Source organism: Pseudophryne corroboree, chromosome 4 (genome assembly GCF_028390025.1).
Source record: "Pseudophryne corroboree isolate aPseCor3 chromosome 4, aPseCor3.hap2, whole genome shotgun sequence".
NCBI lineage: Eukaryota > Metazoa > Chordata > Amphibia > Anura > Myobatrachidae > Pseudophryne > Pseudophryne corroboree.
This window is the reverse complement of record NC_086447.1, coordinates 335410280-335432790: the sequence shown is the minus strand read 5'-3', so window position 1 is coordinate 335432790 and position 22511 is coordinate 335410280. Positions and strand designations below refer to the sequence as shown.

General features: G+C 43.2%; 1 protein-coding gene across 3 annotated transcripts in view; it reads left to right on the top strand.

The window, feature by feature from the left end:
* ACAP2 (ArfGAP with coiled-coil, ankyrin repeat and PH domains 2) overlaps positions 1 to 22511 on the top strand; it is a 252506-nt gene that overhangs the window by 192688 nt on the left and 37307 nt on the right. For all 3 annotated transcript variants that reach the window (XM_063916435.1, XM_063916433.1, XM_063916434.1), the window contains 7 exons: positions 165 to 216; positions 402 to 502; positions 3981 to 4086; positions 4201 to 4403; positions 7612 to 7681; positions 11917 to 12011; positions 13752 to 13936. In XM_063916435.1, the coding sequence (XP_063772505.1) occupies positions 165 to 216; positions 402 to 502; positions 3981 to 4086; positions 4201 to 4403; positions 7612 to 7681; positions 11917 to 12011; positions 13752 to 13936 (812 nt within the window). The remainder of the gene's footprint in view (positions 1 to 164; positions 217 to 401; positions 503 to 3980; positions 4087 to 4200; positions 4404 to 7611; positions 7682 to 11916; positions 12012 to 13751; positions 13937 to 22511) is intronic.

The following is a 22511-nucleotide window of genomic DNA, read 5'->3' as shown; positions in this document are numbered from 1 at the left end:
TGCGTATTTCCCAAGCTGCTCTGATGTTGTCCAAGTGGCATTTAACATTGTACTATCATGTTGCACTAATTTTTTGCATTAAGTTTCTGGTGATGCCGTGTAAACCCCCTGAAAGTAGCTAATATTATTTTCATTATATGTGTTTTGTATTTCCATTTGTGCAGGCGCTGGTTTTCAATACAGAATAATCAACTGGTATATCAAAAGAAATTTAAGGTGAGCCGTATCAGGAAATCTGAATAGCATTTACTATATTTATTGTTGGCGTTTGTAACTGTTTTCTTATACATATTATACATGGAATGTGCCAGGCATGCTTTCTCCGTTTACTATTGCCTGAATGAACATCTTTGGGTGCCATGCTCTAAGATGTGTCATACAATTGCTTTCTCTCTACCTAGGATAATCCCACAATCGTTGTAGAAGATTTACGCCTTTGCACAGTGAAACACTGTGAAGATATTGAGAGACGCTTCTGCTTTGAAGTGGTTTCACCTACTAAGTAAGTAGATAATCTGGATCTGCAGATGTATAAACATTTCATTTGTTATTTCCCTGGTCAAGAAAATGTGGATTCTAAATGTATTCCTGGCTGCTGGCTAGTAGGGCATTATACCTTTTTTCCAAAGCAGAGACTTGTGGGTGTTTGGAAGTTATAAAATGTAATGAAGAATACATAACGTAGCTTTACATATGAAGCATAAATGTGGTGAGTTTTAATTTGTTTTGGTTGTTTTCCTCCAGACCTGTCTGGTGTTGGTCTGGGGGAGAATTTAAGCTCTTTTTTTAGCTTTTGACTTCAGGTAGGCAAATGGGTTTTGGCATGTATTTACATAGGAGCAAAGAGTTACAAAAACATAGGAATGTATTTGTGAGAATGGCTATGTGCAGTGATGTGCACAGTTCAGTGTGAGGAAACCTGAATTTACAGATGGTATAGTGAATGGCACAACTAATTATTATTATTATTATTATCCTTTATATGGCGCCACAAGGGTTCCGCAGCGCCCAATTACAGAGTACATAAACAAATAATCAAACAGGAAAACAGCAACTTACAGTTGATGACAGTATAGGACAAGTACAGGGTAAATAAACATAGTTACATCAGCAGATGATACTGGAATAAGTATAAGGTGGCAGAAGACTGATGGAATTGGTGCAGTTGAAGATTATTAAAGTAAGAAAGGATAAGCACATGAGGGAAGAGGGCCCTGCTCGTGAGAGCTTACATTCTAAAGGTGGAGGGGTAGACAGACAGGGGTGACACAGTTGGGGTACATAGAGAGCGTAGAACAGAGGGTTAGGATGAGATTTGGCTGGGTTTGGTGAAGAAGTGGGTCTTGAGAGCCCGTTTGAAGTTTTGTAGAGAGGTGGAGAGTCTGAGGGGGAGAGGTAGGGAATTCCAAAGAAGTGGTGCAGCACGTGAAAAATCTTGGAGGTAGGAGTGGGAGGAAGTAATCCGTAGGCAGGAGAGTCGGCGTGCATTAGCAGAGCGAAGAGGACGGGTGGGAGTGTAAAGGGAGATAAGGTCAGAGATGTAGATGGGAGAGGAGTGGGTGAGGGCTTTGTAAGCGAGTGTGAGAAGCTTGAAATGGATTCTGAAAGGGAAGGGGAGCCAGTGAAGGTCTAGTAAGAGAGGAGAGGTGGACGTAGTGTGTTTGGTGAGGAAGATGAGCCGGGCAGCAGCATTGAGGATAGATTGGAGTGGAGAGAGGTATTTGTCAGGAATACCAGTCAGGAGCAGATTACAGTAGTCCAGTCTGGAGATGACCAGTGAGTGGATAAGAGTCTTAGTAGCATCCTGGGTCAGAAAGGGTCTGATCCTGGAAATATTTTTTAGATGAAAATGGCAGGTTTGTGAGAGGTGCTGAATGTGTGGTTTGAAGGAGAGGGAGGAGTCAAGGATTACTCCAAGACAGCGCACTTGGGGGCTAGAGGAGATAGTAGTGCCATCAATAGATAATGAGATTATAGGAGGTGAGGTTATGCGGGAGGGAAGATGATCAGCTCGGTCTTAGACATGTTAAGTTTAAGAAAGTGCTGGGACATCCAGGAAGAGGTAGCAGAGAGACAGTTGGAGATAGGAGTGAGGAGAGCAGGGGAGAGGTCTGGAGAGGAAAGATAGATTTGGGTGTCATCAGCGTAGAGATGATATTGGAAACCAAAAGAACTAATGAGCTTACCTAGTGAGGACGTATAGAGAGAGAAGAGAAGAGGACCAAGGACAGAACCTTGGGGTACCCTTACAGTTAGTGGAAGTGAGGGGGAGGTGGAGTCATGAGAGGAGACAGAGAAAGAACGGTCAGAAAGGTAGGAGGACAGCCAAGAGAGAACAGTGTCACGTAGACCAATGGAGTGAAGAATTTGCAGTAGGAGAGGATGGTCCACAGTGTCAAAAGCAGCAGAGAGATCAAGTAGAATAAGTATAGAGTAGTGTCCCTTAGATTTAGCAGCATGGAGGTCATTGCATACTTTTGTAAGGGCAGTTTCAGTGGAGTGGAGAGGACGGAAGCCAGACTGGAATGGGTCAAGCAGTGAGTGTGAGGAAAGAAAGGAAGTAAGACGGTTGTAGACAATACGCTCAAGGAGTTTGGAGGCAAAAGGGAGGAGAGAGATGGGTCGGTAGTTGGAGAGAGTGTTTGGATCAAGTGTAGGTTTTTTAAGAATAGGAGAGATGAGTGCATGCTTGAAGGCAGAGGGGACAGTGCCTGATGAGAGGGATAGATTGAGAAGGTGGGAAAGATGGGAACAAGCAGAAGGAGAGAGGTAGCGGAGGAGGCGGGAGGGGATAGGGTCAAGTGGGGAGGTGGTGAGGGGACAGGAATGAATGAGGGCCATGACTTCCTCTCCAGATGCATGGGAGAAAGATGTCCGAGTAGGTGCGAGGGATGGGGAGGGTTGGTAAGGGACAGGAGAAAGCTGGTTACTGATGGACTGGTGTGATGTGATGTCCTGACGTATGGAGTCAATTTTGGATGTGAAGTAATTGGCAAAGTCAAGAGCAGAGAGTGAGGAAGGGAGACGAGGTGGAGGTGGGCAGAGGAGTGAGTTGAGAGTGGCAAAGAGGCGCCAGGGGTTGGAAGACTGGGAGGAGATGAGGTTCTTGAAGTATGACTGTTTAGCAAGAGAAAGGGCAGCACTGAAGGATGAGAGCATAAGTTTGAAATGGAGGAAGTCTGCCTTAGAATGTGATTTCCTCCAGTGTCGCTCAGCAGTACGTGAGCATTTTTGCAGATATCTGGTGCATTTGGTGCGTCAGGGTTAAGGTGTTAATTTGCGAGGGTGAATAGTGGTTGGTGGAGCAACAGAGTCAAGAGCAGAAGTAAGGGATGCATTGTATGTGGAAGTGGCTTGTTCAGGGCATGAGAGAGAGAATAGGAGAGAGAAGTGAGTCAAACAGGGAGGAAAGGAATGTAGTGTCAATAGCTTCAATGTTACGCTTAGTGATGGTAGCCTTAGGAGGTAGAGATGGGGAAGTCGAGAGAGATAGGTTAAAGGAAAGCAGGTGGTGGTCAGAGAGGGGAAATGGGGAGTTGGAAAAATCAGAAATATCACAGCGGTGAGTGAAGACCAGATCCAGTGAGCTCCCATTCACATGGGAGGGTGAGGAGGTCCACTGGGAGAGACCAAGTGAAGAGGTGAGGTTAAGGAGTTTAGAGGCAGGGGATGCAGTTCACCTCTAGACACACTACTGTTCCATATTGTGTCATTTTGGTGCATCTTCCACCGTCCAGAGGGCCCATGATTGCACCATTTGTCAGAACCAAATCTGCTTTCTTTGTACACACTGCAATGTAGACTGTGCATAAGGAATATCACTGTAGACTTTACTACACCCTACATGCAATGTTCATGAATACTGCTGAGATCCTGCATGGTCTTCTGCATTTTATGACCAAGTAGGAAAAAAGTAACCTGGTTTGTAATGCTAGAGTCCAGTCTTTTATTTCCCTGTATCATTATGATCTCCCTTCCAGGAGCTGTATGCTGCAGGCTGACTCTGAGAAGCTGCGCCAGGCATGGATCAAAGCCGTTCAGACAAGCATTGCCACAGCATACAGAGAAAAGGGAGATGAAGCAGAGGTCTGCAGTCATGATATTTTATCAAAGCTTATTCTTTGTTTATAAAGATACATACAGTAATCTATAATAATGTTCTTAATAAAGGTTATTAAATAGGTTATTTTTTGTACACAGAAAGCAGACAAGAAGCCTTTTGTATCCACCACTAGCCCAGTATCTGAGACAAAAGAGAAACTGGTTAAAGGGGAAAGTGCCCTGCAGAGGGTGCAGTGTATTCCTGGGAATACAAAGTGCTGTGATTGTGGCCTTCCAGATCCTCGCTGGGCTAGTATTAATCTGGGCATTACTTTATGCATCGAATGCTCAGGAATTCACAGGTGAGCAGTAGTTTGTTGTCGATAATCTGTGTATTGTAGATTTATATTGGGAAGTCCTACATCATACTAATATTCATAGGTTACAATTTGTGTACTACAGTAGGTTTGGATCTCTGGGTTATTTTGGCACAATCAAACCTATACCCCAAGGGGGTCACTGCATAGGTGTGTCTGCATAGTACAGTAGTTATTTACATACACTTGTTTAACATTGTTTTATGATTTCCAGGTAAACTGGTTCACCTTAAAATTACAGCACTTTTCTACAGCTCAAGGGGCTTAGTGCTTTTTAACAAATTCTTGTTCCTACTTCTGCAGAAATATGATATGGTCATTTGACAACAAAGAGCATAGAGTGCATATTCACATTGCATGTCAGCACTGGGGTTGGAAGTGTAAGACTCAAAAGCAGAAATGAAATCTCTGATCAGACAGAAGAAAATAAGTGACTGCAATCTGAAGGGCCCATTTATCACTATTCGCATTTGCAATGTGATATGGGCACTCAAGAAAGCATTTCTGAATTAGATTAAATCGGCAGGATGTATCATTTTGCAGCCATAGGGACGGAGCCTGTCCCTGCTATGTGCCAAGTGTAGTACAGGGACTGCTGCGCAAAGGCCGTACCCACTGACTGCACATGCACAGCAGCCATTTCCGGTGAGGTTTCCGGGGAAACCCTCTGCCGGCTGCAGATGTGATGAGTAGACCATAGGCTACAATGGCTACTGCTGTGGGGGCCAATATCGGGAATGCTTCACATTCCGGAAATTGGTGAATCTAACAGCATCGCATCCCCCATAGAAATCTATGAAGGATGCAGCTGCAGGCGGGAATGGAGGGATCACAGCAGGTGTCTGAGAGATCTGCTGCAGTCCCACCTACATACATTCAGGTGATACTTAATATTTGTGGCTAAATAGCCGCAGATATTGTTTGATAAATGGGCCCTTTAGTTGGAAAATTAAATTAACATAGATTAAACAATGAGGGACATTAATGGCAAGTAGTACTACAGTGTCCTCTTACCTCTTTGTTCCATGCACTACAACTCGCATTATACATAGCGCGTGTAGCTCAGTAGCGATGAGTGCCTTTTTATTTTTTTCTGCAAAAATGCGTCTTAGTTGCAAAGTAATATAAGATGCACAAGCAGCTTCTGCTGATTAAAATGATATGCAGCATGCCTATATTCTGTGTGTGACTGCGATTGTATTTGCATACAAAATGCTATGCTACATGGTTTTCCTGGAAAACACTGTAAACGTGGCATTTCATGCAGATACAGCTACAATTACGCACAGAATATAGGCATGCTGCATATCATTTTAATCAGCAGGATCTGCTTGTGCATCCTATTACATTACTTTGTGATTAAGATACATTTTCGGAGGAAAACTACAAAAAAAGGTGCTCAGCACTACTTAGTCCTGCCACAGCATGACGCAACTTCAAGGGCTGTTTAGCGTGACTGCAGCAAGGATGTAAGAGGACACATCTGTACAAAGGAAAATGTGGTGTTGCCAATACCAATCAGACACATTCTGTAATGTTTCCAGTTTAGAAAATAGAAGCATTCAGGTGTACTGTTATGAGAACACTCTTTGCCCTACTTTTCATGCTTATCCTCATTTATTAACAAACTAGAAAGAAGAGACCCTTGTATGGCGCACTCATTTAAAGAAAAATTGTAGTATGTATTATTTACATTTTTAAAACATAACTTTTATTTATAGTTTTAGTTAAGATATGGTTCCCTCTGTGATATGTAGACCTTTTTTGGTGTGTACGTGGGGAGTAAATAAATAATAACAATGATATATGATATATCTATAATGTAATATCCAAATTTAGAACAATTATACAGACTGTAGTGCTTTATATGCAGCAGGAACAGTACTATAGTCCTGAGAAGGCCTTTTTGCACAGCGCACTCTAGTGGTCAAATTTGTTAACTGGGGTCCTATATTAGATTCTCGCAGCAGTAAAATTTACCTCACACTCTTTTTACTTAATTTACAAAAATTACTGGGAACACATGTCATCATTGTATTAACAGGTTGTTCAATGTATCCGTTCATTGATTATTGCATATAGGGAAAATACAGAGAGACAAAGTATCTTGTGAGATGAGAGGAGAAGGTAGGGAACAAGTGTAGATGTGAATCTGCTTCACAATGGGAACCATATCTTAACTAAAACTATAAATAAAAGTTATGTTTTAAGAATGTAAATAATCAAAACATACAACAATTTTTCTTTAAATGAGTGCGCCAGACAAGGGTCTCTTCTTTCTTGTTTGTTAATGGACTTACTAGTAGGACACTACTGAAACCTTTGGTGCAGCTCCAACAATTTGAAATTTGACATTACAGCGAGTAAAAATTGATAACGGTTACAGAATTTTTCAGAATATTTCTTTGAGTGCGGAATCACACTTTTACCTCTACTACTTATCCTCATTTATTCAAAGTGTGAAGTTCCAGCATAATACGACAATCACACAGGAAATTTGGGGCCTAAATCTGAGTTGGGAGCAAAGAAAAAAAGAGCAAGTAACTGTGCACTAGGATAAACCATGCTGCAATGCAAGGGGGGCACATACATATATCACATAAGGGGTAAATCGGATACAATTACATTGCCAGCAGTCGGGATCCCGGCGGTCAGGATACCAACGCCGGAATCCTGACTGCTGACAATGTCGACAGCCTGAATCCCGGCTAACGGGCTATTCCCACTCGTGGGTGTCCACGAAACCCATAGAATAAGAATAGAAGCTGTGGCGAGCCACCTAGCCCACGGTGTGGCAAGCGCAGCGAGCCCGTAAGGGTCTTGCTAGCACTCGCCCCGCTGTCAGCATTCTGGCGGCCATATCCCGGTGTCGGTATGCTGACTGCCGAGATACCAAACGCGGGTGAATACTGGCTGATGTTGCATGCAGTCCACAGACAATGGACAGATTTAGTTGTATACTTAGATTTGGGTTTGCACACGCCCCTCTCAAATCTAAATCTTTCAGCACTGTTGAAATATGACTTTTTTTGGCTAAATGACCAGGCTATTTCCCATTTTGTCTGGAGGTATACTTAGAAATTGGCTCTTCATCTGTATAATGCTTTTATTTGCCAAGCTTGTTAGATTATATTGTGACAGTGCTGCTTTGTCTTTTGAACTAACCTATTGTGTGTTTCTTTTGCATGACAAGGAGTCTTGGTGTTCATTTCTCAAAAGTGCGATCGTTAACCCTGGACATTTGGGAGCCTGAGCTTCTAAAGGTATAAACTGATAGTAACACATTCATATCATTAGTTTACATGGCTCATAATTAATACACGCAGTCAAACTAGATCAAAATAGATTCTCTATAAGGAACTTTGGCCTAGGGGTGCTGTGAAAAACATTATACTCTAGGGCACCGTGATTCAAAATAGATTGGGGACCACTGCACTATTCCCACAAATCAGCTTAATATACTTTCATTTATTTCTCATTTGCTTTAGGCCACTGATGTCTATGGGACCACTCAAGACAGTCATGCACAGTCTGAAATTGGTGCTTGGCCTAAGGGTCAAGCGCCAGGATCTCTGTCCAGTGTGGACATGCAAATTAGATACAGATATTTAGTGCTTATGCCAAGAGGCGGTTCTTTGTGTTCAGAGGTCAGTAAAGACTTCAAGACACACAGGGGTATATGCAATTGCGGTCGAATTCCCGAAATTGTCGAATTTCGGGTCATTTTCGACCAAAAAAAAAATTCGCCTATGCAATTCAGTGCTTTCCGACCAAAAAACGGACTTTCAAAATTCGACTTTTTGAAATTCGAATTTTTGCAAATTCGACTTTTCTGCAATGATACAAGTGCTGCAATTCGACCAAAGCATATTCAATTCAAGTTTGGAAATTCGACAGCAGTGCTTTTAGACAGCAAATTCGTCATTTTCAATCCGCCACACTTTGGAGGGTGAAAACAAATAAAAAAATTTTAAACATGTTTTTTTTTGTGTTTTTTTTTTTGGGAATAGCAGATCTATTTATATTAGAAGGGATTAGGTACTTTTTTTTTTTTTTTTTGGGAGGCACAAATATTATTTATATATTTTTTAAAATATTATTTTTTTTTTATTTATTTTTTATTGCTGGAACGGTAAAATCCTAAAAAAAAATGGCGTGGGGTCCCCCCTCCAAAGCATAACCAGCCTCGGGCTCTTCGAGCTGGTCCTGGTTCTAAAAATGCGGAGGAAAAATTGACAGGGGATCCCCCGTATTTTTAAAACCAGCACCGGGCTCTGCGCCTGGTGCTGGTGCCTAAAATACGGGGGACAAAAAGCGTAGGGGTCCCCCGTATTTTTAACACCAGCATCGGGCTCCACTAGCTGGACAGATAATGCCACAGCCGGGGGTCACTTTTATGCCGTGCCCTGCGGCCGTGGCATTAAATATCCAACTAGTCACCCCTGGCCGGGGTACCCTGGGGGAGTGGGGACCCCTTCAATCAAGGGGTCCCCCCCCCCCCAGCCACCCAAGGGCCAGGGGTGAAGCCCGAGGCTGTCCCCCCCCATCCAATGGGCTGCGGATGGGGGGGCTGATAGCCTTTTGTGATCATGAAAAGAATGTTTTTTCCAGCAGTACTACAAGTCCCAGCAAGCCTCCCCCGCAAGCTGGTACTTGGAGAACCACAAGTACCAGCATGCGGGAGAAAAACGGGCCCGCTGGTACCTGTAGTACTACTGGAAAAAAAATACCCAAATAAAAACAGGACACACACACCGTAAAAGTAAAACTTTATTTCATACGTCGACACACACATACTTACCTATGTTCACACGCCGACATCGGTCCTCTTCTCCATGTAGAATCCAGGGGTACCTGAAAATAAAAGATCAATATACTCACCTCAGCCATGGTCCAGAGATAAATCCACGTACTTGTAGAAAAAAACAAAACGCAAATACCCGACCAAACGGACTGAAAGGGGTCCCATGCTGACACATGAGACCCTTATCCCCGAATGCAGAGAGACCTGTCAGTGACAGCTGTCACAGAAAGGTCTCTAAAGCCAATCAGGAAGCGCAACTTCGTTGCGCTCATCTGATTGGCTCTGCGCGTCTGAGCAGACAGCGCATCGCACAGCCCAGTCCATTATATTCAATGGTGGGAACTTAGCGGCTAGCGGTGAGGTCACCCGCCGGTCAGCGGCTGACCGCGGGTTAACCCCACCGCTACCCGCAAAGTTCCCACCATTGAAAGTAATGGAGCGGCTTTGCGATGCGCTGTCACAGCACAGACAGCGCACAGCCAATCAGATGAGCGCCACGGAAGTAGCGCTTCCTGATTGGCTGAAGGGACTTCAGTGACAGGAGTCACGTGATGTCCCGGGATTCGGGAGAAAGGGGTCTGATGTGAAAGCATGGGACCCCTTTCTTAGTCCGGTATGGATCGGTGTTCGTTTTTTTGTTTTGCCAAGTACGTGGATTATCTCTGGACCTGGATGTACCTCTGGACGCTGGAAGGTGAGTTTAATTTTTTCACAGGTACCTCGGATCGTCGGAGACCGTGGCAGTCGGCGTGTCAACATAGGTAAGTATGTGTGTGTCGGTAGTGTGTAATAAAGTTTTACTATCAAGGTGTGTGTGTACTGTTTTTATTTGGGTATTTTTTTTCCAGTAGTACTACAGGTACCAGCGGGCCCGTTTTTCTCCCGCATGCTGGTACTTGTGGTTCTCCAAGTACCAGCTTGCGGGGGAGGCTTGCTGGGACTTGTAGTACTACTGGAAAAAACAATATTCTTTTCATTATCACAAAAGGCTATCAGCCCCCCCATCCGCAGCCCATTGGATGGGGGGGGGCAGCCTCGGGCTTCACCCTTGGGTGGCTGGGGGGGGACCCCTTGATTGTAGGGGTCCCCACTCCCCCAGGGTACCCTGGCCAGGGGTGACTAGTTGGATATTTAATGCCACGGCCGCAGGGCACGGCATAAAAGTGACCCCCGGCTGTGGCATTATCTGTCCAGCTAGTGGAGCCCGATGCTGGTGTTAAAAATACGGGGGACCCCTACTCTTTTTGTCCCCCGTAATTTTGGCACCAGCACCAGGCGCAGAGCCCGGTGCTGGTTTTAAAAATACGGGGGATCCGTGCCCAATTTTTCCCCTGCATTTTTAGAACCAGGACCAGCTCGAAGAGCCCGAGGCTGGTTATGCTTTGGAGGGGGGACCCCACGCCATTTTTTTTTTCCGTTTTTTTCCCGTTTTTTAAAATAGCGGCAAAATCCGCCAAATCGGCCGATTTTCGCCCGCGATTCTGGCGAATCCGTTTTTCATTGAATATGGTGAATTCCGGAAGCCACCTTCCGGAATTCACCTGTCGAATTAAGTCGAATTAAAAAACGGCGAAAAATTGCCGCGATTCGCCGTGAATTGCATATACCCCACAGACTGATAATAATCCTCTTCCCACCACATTTACCAGCATGCCCTGTTAATGGTGCAGTCCATTTCTGTGGAATTATCTGGAACTGCAGTCACTTTGGCTTTTCAGATAACAACATACTGAGCCAGTTGTCCCATGTCAGTTGCGATATTGTAATGTGTGTGGTCCTCTTGAGTTGCATAGCTAGCCAAGGAAAGATAAAACTTGTGTCATCAAAAATGGCTGCTTGTTACTGAATATTAGTTTCTGTATTTAAACTGATATTAAACAGATATGCTTTCTATGAGCAATTTGTTGCTAAGCAGGAATACATTTCATTTTGAAAAAACTATTTTATAGGACTTCACTGTGCTGTGGGGTTAAGCAAATAAAGTCTACTTTTCCATATCAAGAAAATGAAACCAGCACTTTGGTTGAGAATATTCCCTATCTGACAAAGGGATTCTGTATGAAATATTGCTCGTCGGGATGGCTGTGGTCACATGACCGACACCAGCATCCCGACATTGAAGATCCCGACCCTAAGTTACCCCAATACTTACATTCAGGATTTCATATGTCTTTGTTCCGATGGCAGTCTCCCAAGTGGTTTTGGCATTCCAGCATCTGTCTCATGACCCCTGGCATCCTGTTCATTGGGATGCTAAATGTACCCCTGACAAAGACCTTTCTCAAATTGAATGTATTGTATGCGGAGGTTAGGAATATCAGAGAGGATTTTATGCGCTTTAGTTTCATTTTATTTGTGTGTACTTATACTGTAAGGGGCAGATTAATTTAAGTGCAATAACTCGCAGCTGGTTTCTGCTGGCAGTCTACTGAGGTGCCAGCAGAAATCGGCTTCCATTTACAGTATGCCCAGAAACTGCACTTAATTTGAATCTGCCCCTAAGTGTGAAATAAACCTTTCTGAAAGGAGGAAAGACTTATGGAAAAGCCATTACATGGCAGCCCCTATTGCCCAGTGTTCTGCCCAGTGGGGTATTCCAGCATGACACAGGCTATCTGGTCCAAAGTCCTGAAAATGCTATATTTAAAACTTGACTTTAAAGTGCTCCTTTCTCCTCTTTTCCAATTTAAATAGCTTATGTGTGAATTGGGGAATGACGTGATAAACAGTATATATGAAGCGCGAGTGGAAGTCATGGGTGTAAAAAAGCCAACGAATGGGTGTCAAAGGTAAGTTCTAGATTTCTGTTTCATACCGACTACATTTGTAGTATTTACTATTTAACGGAAACTTGTTTTATTTTTCAAGTATTATTATTTTTCTTTCATTATTTATGTTCTTGGGGAATTTTAGGTATTTCACTGTCTGCTGAATATATATGTAAAGTAAAAAATTCTATGGGTAGATGTCTGAAGTGTGTACATTGCTATTCAGGAATGTGAGCATATTAAATTAGGTATCCGGACTCTGGGTCGACATCAATTAGGTCGACACTCATTGGTAGAAATAGGTCGACACTGCCATTAGTCGACATGAAAAAGGGTTGACGTGAGTTTTTCACCTTTTTTTGGGGGGGGGGGGGACTTTTTCATACTTTGCGATCCACGTGGACTACGATTGGGAACTGTAATCTGCGCCGAGTGGTGCAACGTAATTGGTGTCGACCCTGAGTCCCATACCCATTAAATTATTAGTCAGGGTTTATAACTTCTACATTAAGCCAATGTTACTGTTCAGTGGAGTATATTAATCCAGTTAATCTCAAGCACTGCATTTTACCATGTTTCCGTGATGATACATATTCATAACCATTTGTAAGCCATTGTATTTCTAGAGTATTACTAATGGGAGAGCTTTAGTAAGATATAAAGGGAATCTGGGAAAATGGAATTAAACAGTGGAACTATACGGCATGGTGAGCTTTGGAAGCAAAACCTACTAGGAACATTGGAGAAACTTGGTAAAGTCCTAGAAATAGAATTTGTGTACAGATGTGTCCTCATACATCCAGCCTCAATATTCCATGCAGAGTGAGAAGCCTGGCGTAAGTGAGCCCCCAAGTCCTGTGCAACTCTGCTAAGGCTGAGCGTCTTATTTGCCGAAAATGAGTCTTCGACGTAATGTGACTAGGATAAACAAGACTCTGCTGATTAATTTGTTATGACACTTGTATATTGTGTGTGAGTCAGTATATGGAGCAGACCAGAACTTGTACTGTCAAAAAGCTGCCGCTGCTACATTGTAGCGCTTTGTGCACAGAGTCACAGGGGTAAATTTACTAAGGTGTGAGTTTTTGAGAACTGGTGATGTTGCCCATAGCAACCAATCAGATTCTACTTAACATTTATCTAGCTGCTTCTAGAATATAATAGATAGAATCTGATTGGTTGCTAGGGGCAACATCACCAGTTCTATAAATCTCCCACGTTAGTAACTTGACCCCACAGACTCAGTCGCACACAGTTATACAATTGTCATGTAGCAAATTAATCATTCTCCGTGTGCATCCTAGCAACATTATGTTGCAATTAAGACACATTTTCTGCAAAAAAGATGCCCGACGCTAGAAAATTCTCAAGTGAACCGGCGTACCAAAAGGGTCTGCTTGGCATGACTGAGGCAAAGATTTATGAGGACACATTCTGTACATCACATATTTCAATTCTACAAATAGAAAGGAAATCTATAGGGTTGGTCAATAAATACATTTACTCTGAAATTAAATGCTCTGTATTTCAAATTTGCTTGTTAATAGATTTTATGTAAAAAAAATTTAATCAGTTTTGTTCATCCCAGTGTTAGTAACCTTTCCTGATTTATCCCATCAGTTCATGGTTTAATAAAACCCTGTAGAATACATATGGGAATCATCTAAATTGACTTTTGTCTTCATGTTTTGGGGATAATTTGTGGAGAGGTGAGGGAACTTGTCCAGTAACACATAGCCATGTGCTTATGTTATCCAATAGGCAGGAGATAGAGACGTACATCAAAGCCAAGTATGTAGAGAAGAAGTTTGTAGATAATAGCGGTGAATCTGGCGTGGTGGCGAGGAAGAAAAGCTTATCCCGGAAGAGCAGTGGAAACCGCCTGATTTCCTCTGATAAAGCCCTAACGGCGGCAGATCACGCTAGAACGCCTTCTGGAGGCTCAGGTAACTGCAAAAAAACCCTAAATCTGAATTTCAATACTTAAGGTTAAAAATATCATTTTGTTTTCTTATCTACGAGATAAGTCATTTAATTCTGTTGGAAATTGATTCATTATTGTATGGAAAGATATCACATGTACAGGAGCAAAAAAAAAAGCAATTTATGTGAATTACATACATACTGCTTTAAGTGTCTTTTTATAATGCCTAAGTTGCTTTAATATATAACACAGTCTTTCTACATTGTATACTTCTAAAGAACATCTAAAAATATAAACACTCATAATTAATTTTTAGTGACCGCCTCAACTATTGGTTCCGGTTGCTCCTCTGCTGATTGTTTTATCAATCTTTATTTTCATATATTCTGTCATCAGAAGTTGTCTTTATTATGTACGTTTTTCAGAAATGCCTAACTAAATATTTTTGACTTTGCAAACACATAATGAGCTCTAATTTTTTCAGAATCTAAAGCTGGGAAGATAGTATTATATTGGAGGAAGTGGACGGTGGTGTGTGGGTTTTCAGATGTGAAATGAAAGCGCATTGCAGAGCCAGCCTTTATGTGTACTGATCACATGATGGGCTAGACTTTCTAAGCAGCAGATTTTGGAGCTTAAAATGCCAACAATATTAAATGCAGAACTGCCAGGAACAGAAGCCACCACTTAATAAATCTAGCCTAATGTGTCACAGAAATGACTGGTTCCATATGAATTGATCTGTCAGGAGTGTGGCATTCTCATAATTATTGATTTCAAAATCGCTGTGTACAGTGGTAATTTGCAATACTGGAGTTGCGAGATAGTAGTTTGTGAAGCGGTTATATAAGTACTATTTATAGTCCATTATGGGAAAAGTATGAATGGAGTCTGCATAGCATTGGTTTGATGTCCATATTTGCTAGTGGACATAACACCCATGCAGTGTTCCTAGCAGTAGGTTGGTGTGGCTTGCCATGGTCTATAAGATTTCTCTGTTTACTAGATCCATTGGGGTACCGTACAGTTGCTTGAATAGCAGCTTTCCCAGTTGAACATGGCTGAGTAACAGAAGGATGTTTCAACATATTCAATCAAAGCATTAAACTTGAGTGCAAAAATAAAGGCTAATACCAGTTCGGGCTCTTTGTTAACAACTTTATAGCACAACTGTCAACTATAAAATTTAAGTGACCTCCTTTCTGATAAATTTTATATACATTTAGAAATTGTAATACAGCGCACACTTATTTTTAATTTTATTTTTTATTTTTTGTTATGTTACAAATGTATTTACAGGCCAAGCATCATGTCTGTAGCCCTTACCTTTAAGGATTAATAACATTTTGCCTTGTACATGGTTGATAATAGGTTGCTGTGACAATATATATTTAGCGGATAGATAGAACGACCTCAAAGATGGCAGATAATATTAGTAATGTTAAATGTCCATATTCCCTGCCAAAATGCAGCTGTCTGGTGACCATGATTATGTGTGATTTATTACCAACTGAAGCCGCACTATATTATCTGTTCGTTTAGACTTAAGGGGCTCATACAGCAGACAGAAATCTGGGCAGTTCCCATTCTGCTGATGCCAGGGTCAGGGGATTGGGAAAATCCAACATCTTAAATTCTGGATTTGCCCTTCCTGGCCAAAAAATTATTGGGATTGAGGAGTCTGGGATTTTTAATTTGCTGTATTTTGGGTCATTCCATGAAAATGAGTAAAAATGTCCCGTACATGATACTGTATAAAAAAAAACAAAAAAAAAAACTTTAGCTGAAATGTATCTTTTGCTTTTTCAACATAGGTTCTTTGGTTCATAGGCTCTTTCTAATAGGTTTTCATTAAAAAACAACAAAAAAAAAACAACAGGCTCTTAATTCAAAGAGTTGAGCTGAATTATCAAGTAGGTTTCCTAATACTGTGTTGGGTATAATGAAACAAACAAACAAACAAAAAATAAGACTACTTAGGCACTTTGATATTACATCTTTAAAAAAAAAAATATCTAACAATCGTAAAATTTTTAACAAAGATTGATATGTTAAAACTTGTACAACTATCTCGTACGTGACCAAAGAATGGCCCTTTTGCCAATTCCACCAATGGTTTGCTGATCATCAGTGTCTGCTGATCTGCGTTTTTGATTGCAGAAAGCAATAGATACTGTACATACACTGATGGTGACAAAAGTCAAGGGATAGCAGTATATAAAGGTAATAGTAGGTGGCACCACCATACTGTGACATCTTGGAAATGGGCAGATGTGCATCAGTTGCAATCTGACATCTCATGAGTCACTTTGAACACTGGCTAGGATGCTCATGGCAGGGCCACGTGAATTATCAGAGTTCGAACAGGGCATGATAGTGGGTGCCCAATGGATGGGACATAAGTTGTGCGGAATTTCAGCATTTCACAATCAATGGTGTCACATGTGTACCGGGAATACACCGCGGATGGCATTACCATCCCACCATGGACATTGCAGTAGCTGACCTCGGGTGTTTAATGATCTAGACTAGCAGCATCAGGCAAGAAGTTTCTGTGGTAAAAGCCAAGTGACACTGGCTCAAATCGGGATAAGGTCATTAGGTCGACACAGCTTAGGTCAACCACTGAAGGTCAACATGGTCAGTATGTCGACATGTGCTAGGTCAACAGGTTGACATGAGTTTTTCACATTTTTTTTCTTCATTTTTTGGATTTTTCCATACTTGACGATCCACGTGGACTACGATTGGAACAGTAACCTTGCCCGAAGATGCGAGGGGACACGGTGCACTAATTGGGGTTCCCCGTCACTTTACGAAGAAAAAGACGCCAAAAACTCATGTCAGCGTTTTCACCTTCCGTCCTAATACATATCGACCTAATGCCCATGTCGACCTTCAGTGGTCGACCTAATGACTGTTGACCTAAGTTGAGTCGACCCAACGACCCATACCCCTCAAGTCATAGCCACATTCAATGTAGGAGATACCAGGCGCATATCCAGCAGGTCATTAGAGTGTTCTTAACTTCCATGGGATATGGGAGCAGAAGACCCACCAGAGAGCCCTTTTTAACACTACAACACAGGAAACAGTGCCTTACCTAGGCGTGTTCCGGTGAGTCATGGTTCCAATTGTTTCGGACTGAAGGTAGGGTTCAGGTATTGTGCAGACCCCATGAGGTCGTAGATCTCATTTGTGAACAAGGCACTGTGCAGGCTGATGGTGGTTCCATAATAGTGCAGGGTGTGTTCAAGTGGCATGGGTTGGGTCTGTTGGTCCTCCTAAACACGCGCTTGGTGCTTTGCATTCCTTCATGGACTTAATTGATCCCAAGTTATTTAAAACTGGTCCGAGGAGCATTCTGGAGAGTTCCAATGAATGGTTTGCCCATCACTTTCGCCAGACTTAAACCCAATCAAGCATTTATGGGATGTGGTGGAGAGGTCCATTCGTACCCAAGATCCTACACTTACAAATATTAGGGAGCTGTGGGAAGCTATCCAGACGGCATGGGTCAACATCTCTACAGTGGTCTTCCCTTCACTTGTGGAATCGATGCCACGACGAGTTTGTATCACTTAGCTGGGCTAGATAGACACAATATTAGCACCTATCACATGACTTTTGGCAGTTCATTGCATATTTTGGCAACCCAAGTTTGATGATGAAGCTGAGTGTCCAGACTTAAATGTGCATTGGGGGTAATTCCAAGTTGATCGCAGCAGGATTTTTTTTAGCAGTTGGGCAAAACCATGTGCACTGCAGGGGAGGCAGATTTAACATGTGCAGAGAGAGTTAGATTTGGGTGTGGTGTGTTCAATCTGCAATCTAATTTGCAGTGTAAAAATAAAGCTGCCAGTATTTACCCTGCACAGAAATAAAATAACCCACCCAAATCTAACTCTTTCTGCACATGTTATATCTGCCTCCCCTGCAGTGCACATGGTTTTGCCCAACTGCTAAAAAAAAATCCTGCTACGATCAACTTGGAATTACCCCCATTGTGTGTTTGATTCATAGAAATTGATGGTATAGAAGAACCACTTGGCCCATCTAGTCTGCCCCAGTTTTGCCGATCATCGGACATCGATGATTGGTGATCCAGTCATGTTTTGGTCAGAATTGGCGAATTGAGGATTTCCAACGTTTTGGATTTTCCCAATCCCCTGACCCAGGCATCGACAGAACGGGTAATTGCCCCGATAGCTGCCTAATTTGTGGGCCCCTTAAATGGCGAGATAAATGTTTTCTTTTACAATAGGAAGAAAATATGTTGAGTAACGTTTCTTATTAGCCAACATTATCTGACAAGGTGGTCAAGGTACACGTTTTATTTTTTTTTTACAAACATATTAAAGATCAATACATTTTGGAAAGATCATATGTTGGTAAATGTCTCTCACAATAAAGATAAATAATATTAGACCTTATACAAGAGCTGTATAAAAAAAAGTGCCATTTTATTTTGATTGTGGTAAATTGTCTTAAAATCTTATAGGCCCTACACACTGGCCGATTTTCTGAAAGATATGAACGATCTCGTTCATAAATGAACGAGAACTCGTTCATATCTTTCAGTGTGGAGACTCCAGCGATGAACGATGCGCGTCCCCGCGCTCGTTCATCGCTGGTCTCCCGTCGGCTGTGCATGCAGGCCAATATGGACGATCTCGTCCATATTTGCCTGCACTTCAATGCAGCCGCGTGACGGGGGGAGTGAAGAAACTTCACTCCCCCCGTCACTGCCCCCCCGCCGCCGGGTCGCTCGTCGGCCGTATCGGCCGTCGGGCACCTCGGCGGCGCATCGGGAAATGTATAGGGCCCCTTAGTACGGGAAGTTACAGATATGATCTTCCTTCCCACGTACCCACTGGCCAATGGTTTCAGATGTTTGAAGGATGCACCTCAGCCTTCATCTCTGGTAGATGTCTGTAATGTTCAGTGGAATTTCTGCTTGAATAATTTAAAGTGACCTCTGGATTAGTGGAGATTGCAGATTTATATATAAATTGATCTCTGTAGATGGTAATACAATATAAATGACAAGTTACTATACATTTATGGAATTCTTGTTGGCGTGTCTGTATTGCCCAGTGTTTAAACATTGGAAATCAAATGTATGAGTAGATCTGTAACCTCAGCTAATTGTTATCTCTGACAGTCATACTTTCTCTTTCACCAGATAGCTGTCTGGTTTTACTTGACCCTCTTTCTCCTTTTACTGCCCGCTTTATGCTTTGCTAACCTGCATGTCCCCAGCGGTTGCTGTTAGCAGTGACGAAGCACGGCGGGAGTCTCTGTTCTGTCCTGATGAGCTAGACTCACTGTTCTCCTACTTTGATACTTCCTCAAAGCTGCGTAGTAGTAAGTAACCATTTTTGTATGGTGTGCAGTCTTTGCTGTCCTAGTGGCTTCTGTCCGGTCTTTCCCATTTGCTGCTCATTAACTATTTTTCTCTATCGTCCTAAGTGGATGCTGGGGTTCCTGAAAGGACCATGGGGAATAGCGGCTCCGCAGGAGACAGGGCACAAAAAAGTAAAGCTTTTACCAGATCAGGTGGTGTGCACTGGCTCCTCCCCCTATGACCCTCCTCCAGACTCCAGTTAGAATTTGTGCCCGAACGAGAAGGGTGCAATCTAGGTGGCTCTCCTAAAGAGCTGCTTAGAGAAAGTTTAGCTTAGGTTTTTTACTTTACAGTGAGTCCTGCTGGCAACAGGATCACTGCAACGAGGGACTTAGGGGAGAAGTAGTGAACTCACCTGCGTGCAGAGTGGATTTGCTGCTTGGCTACTGGACACTAGCTCCAGAGGGACGATCACAGGTACAGCCTGGATGGTCACCGGAGCCGCGCCGCCGGCCCCCTTGCAGACGCTGAAGAGAGAAGAGGTCCAAAATCGGCGGCTGAAGACTCCTGAGTCTTCATAAAGGTAGCGCACAGCACTGCAGCTGTGCGCCATTTTCCTCTCAGCACACTTCACACAACAGTCACTGAGGGTGCAGAGCGCTGGGGGGGGCGCTCTGAGAGGCAAATAAAAACCTTATTAGAGGCAAAAAATACCTCACATATAGCCCACAGAGGCTATATGGAGATATTTAACCCCTGCCTAACTTCAAAAATAGCGGGAGACGAGCCCGCCGAAAAAGGGGCGGGGCCTATCTCCTCAGCACACAGCGCCATTTTCTCTCACAGAAAAGCTGGAGAGAAGGCTCCCAGGCTCTCCCCTGCACTGCACTACAGAAACAGGGTTAAAACAGAGAGGGGGGGCACTGATTTTGGCGATATTGTATATATATAAAAGATGCTATAAGGGAGAAACACTTATATAAGGTTGTCCCTATATAATTATAGCGTTTTTGGTGTGTGCTGGCAGACTCTCCCTCTGTCTCCCCAAAGGGCTAGTGGGTCCTGTCCTCTGTCAGAGCATTCCCGGTGTGTGTGCTGTGTGTCGGTACGTGTGTGTCGACATGTATGAGGACGATGTTGGTGAGGAGGCGGAGAAATTGCCTGTAATGGTGATGTCACTCTCTAGGGAGTCGACACCGGAATGGATGGCTTATTTAGAGAATTACGTGAGAATGTCAACACGCTGCAAGGTCGGTTGACGACATGAGACGGCCGACAATCTATTAGGACCGGTCCAGGCGTCTCAGAAACACCGTCAGGGGTTTTAAAAACGCCCATTTACCTCAGTCGGTCGACACAGACACAGACACGGACACTGAATACAGTGTCGACGGTGAATAAACAAACGTATTTCTCATTAGGGCCACACGTTAAGGGCAATGAAGGAGGTGTTACGTGTTTCTGATACTACAAGTACCACAAGAAAGGGTATTATGTGGGAGTGAAAAAACTACCTGTAGTTTTTCCTGAATCAGATAAAATAAAATGAAGTGTGTGATGATGCGTAGGGTTACCCCGATAGCAAATATTGGCGTTATACCCTTTCCCGCCAGAAATTAGGGTACGTTGGGAAACACCCCTTAGGGTGATAAGGCGCTCACACGCTTATCAAGTGGCGTTACCGTCTCCAGATACGGCCGCCCTCAAGGAGCCAGCTGATAGGAAGCTGGAAAAATATCCTAAAAAGTATATACACACATACGGTGGTTATACTGCGACCAGCGATCGCCATCAGCCTGGAGATGCAGTGCTGGGTTGGCTTGGTCGGATTCCCTGACTGAAAATATTTTATTCATGTAGAGCATTTAATAGGATGCATTCTATATATATGTATGTGAGATGCACAGAGGGATATTTGCTCTCTGGCATCAAGATAAGTGCGTTGTCCATATCTCCCAGAAGATGTCAGGGACACGACAGTGGTCAGGTGATACAGATCCCATACGGCAGATGGAAGTATTGCTGTATAAAGGGAAGGAGTTATTTGGGGGTCGGTCCATCGGACCTGGGGACCACAGCAACAGCTGGGAAATCCAACCTTTTTTACCCCAAGTTACATCTCAGCTAAAAAAGACACCGTCTTTTCAGCCTCAATCTTTCCTTTCCCATGAGGGCATGCAGGCAAAAGGCCAGTCATATCTGCCCAGACATAGAGGTAAGGGAAGTAGACTGCAGCAGGCAGCCCTTTCCCAGGAAAAGAAGCCCTCCACCGCGTCTGCCAAGTCCTCAGCATGACGCTGGGGCCGTGCAAGCGGACTCAAGGTGGGGGGGTAGTCTCAAGAGTCTCAGGGCGCAGTGGGATCACTCGCAAGTTGACCCCTAGATCGTACGAGTATTATCCCAGGGGTAAAGATTGGAGAGTCGAGACATCTTCTCCTCGCAGGTTCCTGAAGTCTGCTTTACCAACGGCTCCCTCCGACAGGGAGGCAGCATTGGAAACAATTCACAAGCTGTATATCCAGCAGGTGATAATCAAAGTACCCCTCCTACGACAAGGAAAAGGGTATTATTTTTCCACACTATATTGTGGTACTGAAGCCAGACGGCTTGGTGACACATAGTCTAAATCTAAAATGTTTTGAACACTTACATAAAAGGTTCAAATCGAGATAAAGTCACTCAGAGCAGTGATAGCGAACCGGAAAAAAGGGGACTATATGGTGTCCCTGGACATCAAGGATTACCTCCATGTCCAAATTTTGTCCTTCTCATCAAGGGTACCTCTGGTTCGTGGTACAGAACTGTCAATATCAGTTTCAGACGATGCCGTTTGAATTATCCACGGCACCCCGGGCCTTTTTACCAAGGTAATGGCCGAAAAGATGTTTCTTCAAAGAAAAAAGGCATCTAAATTATCCCTTACTTGCACGACCTAAAAAGGGCAAGTTCCAGAGAACAGTTGGAGGTCGGAAGAGCACTATCTAAAGTAGTTCTTCGACGGCACGACTGGATTCTAAATATTCCAAGAATCGCAGCTGTTTTCCGACGATACGTCTGCTGTTCCTAGGGATGATTCTGGACACGGTTCAGAAAAAGGTTTTTCTTCCCGAGGAAAAAGCCAAGGAGTTATCCGACCTGTCAGGAACCTCCTAAAACCAGGAAAGGTGTCTGTACATCAATGCACAAGAGTCCTGGGAAAAATGGTGGCTTTTTACGAAGCAATTCCATTCGGCAGATTCCATGCAAGAAT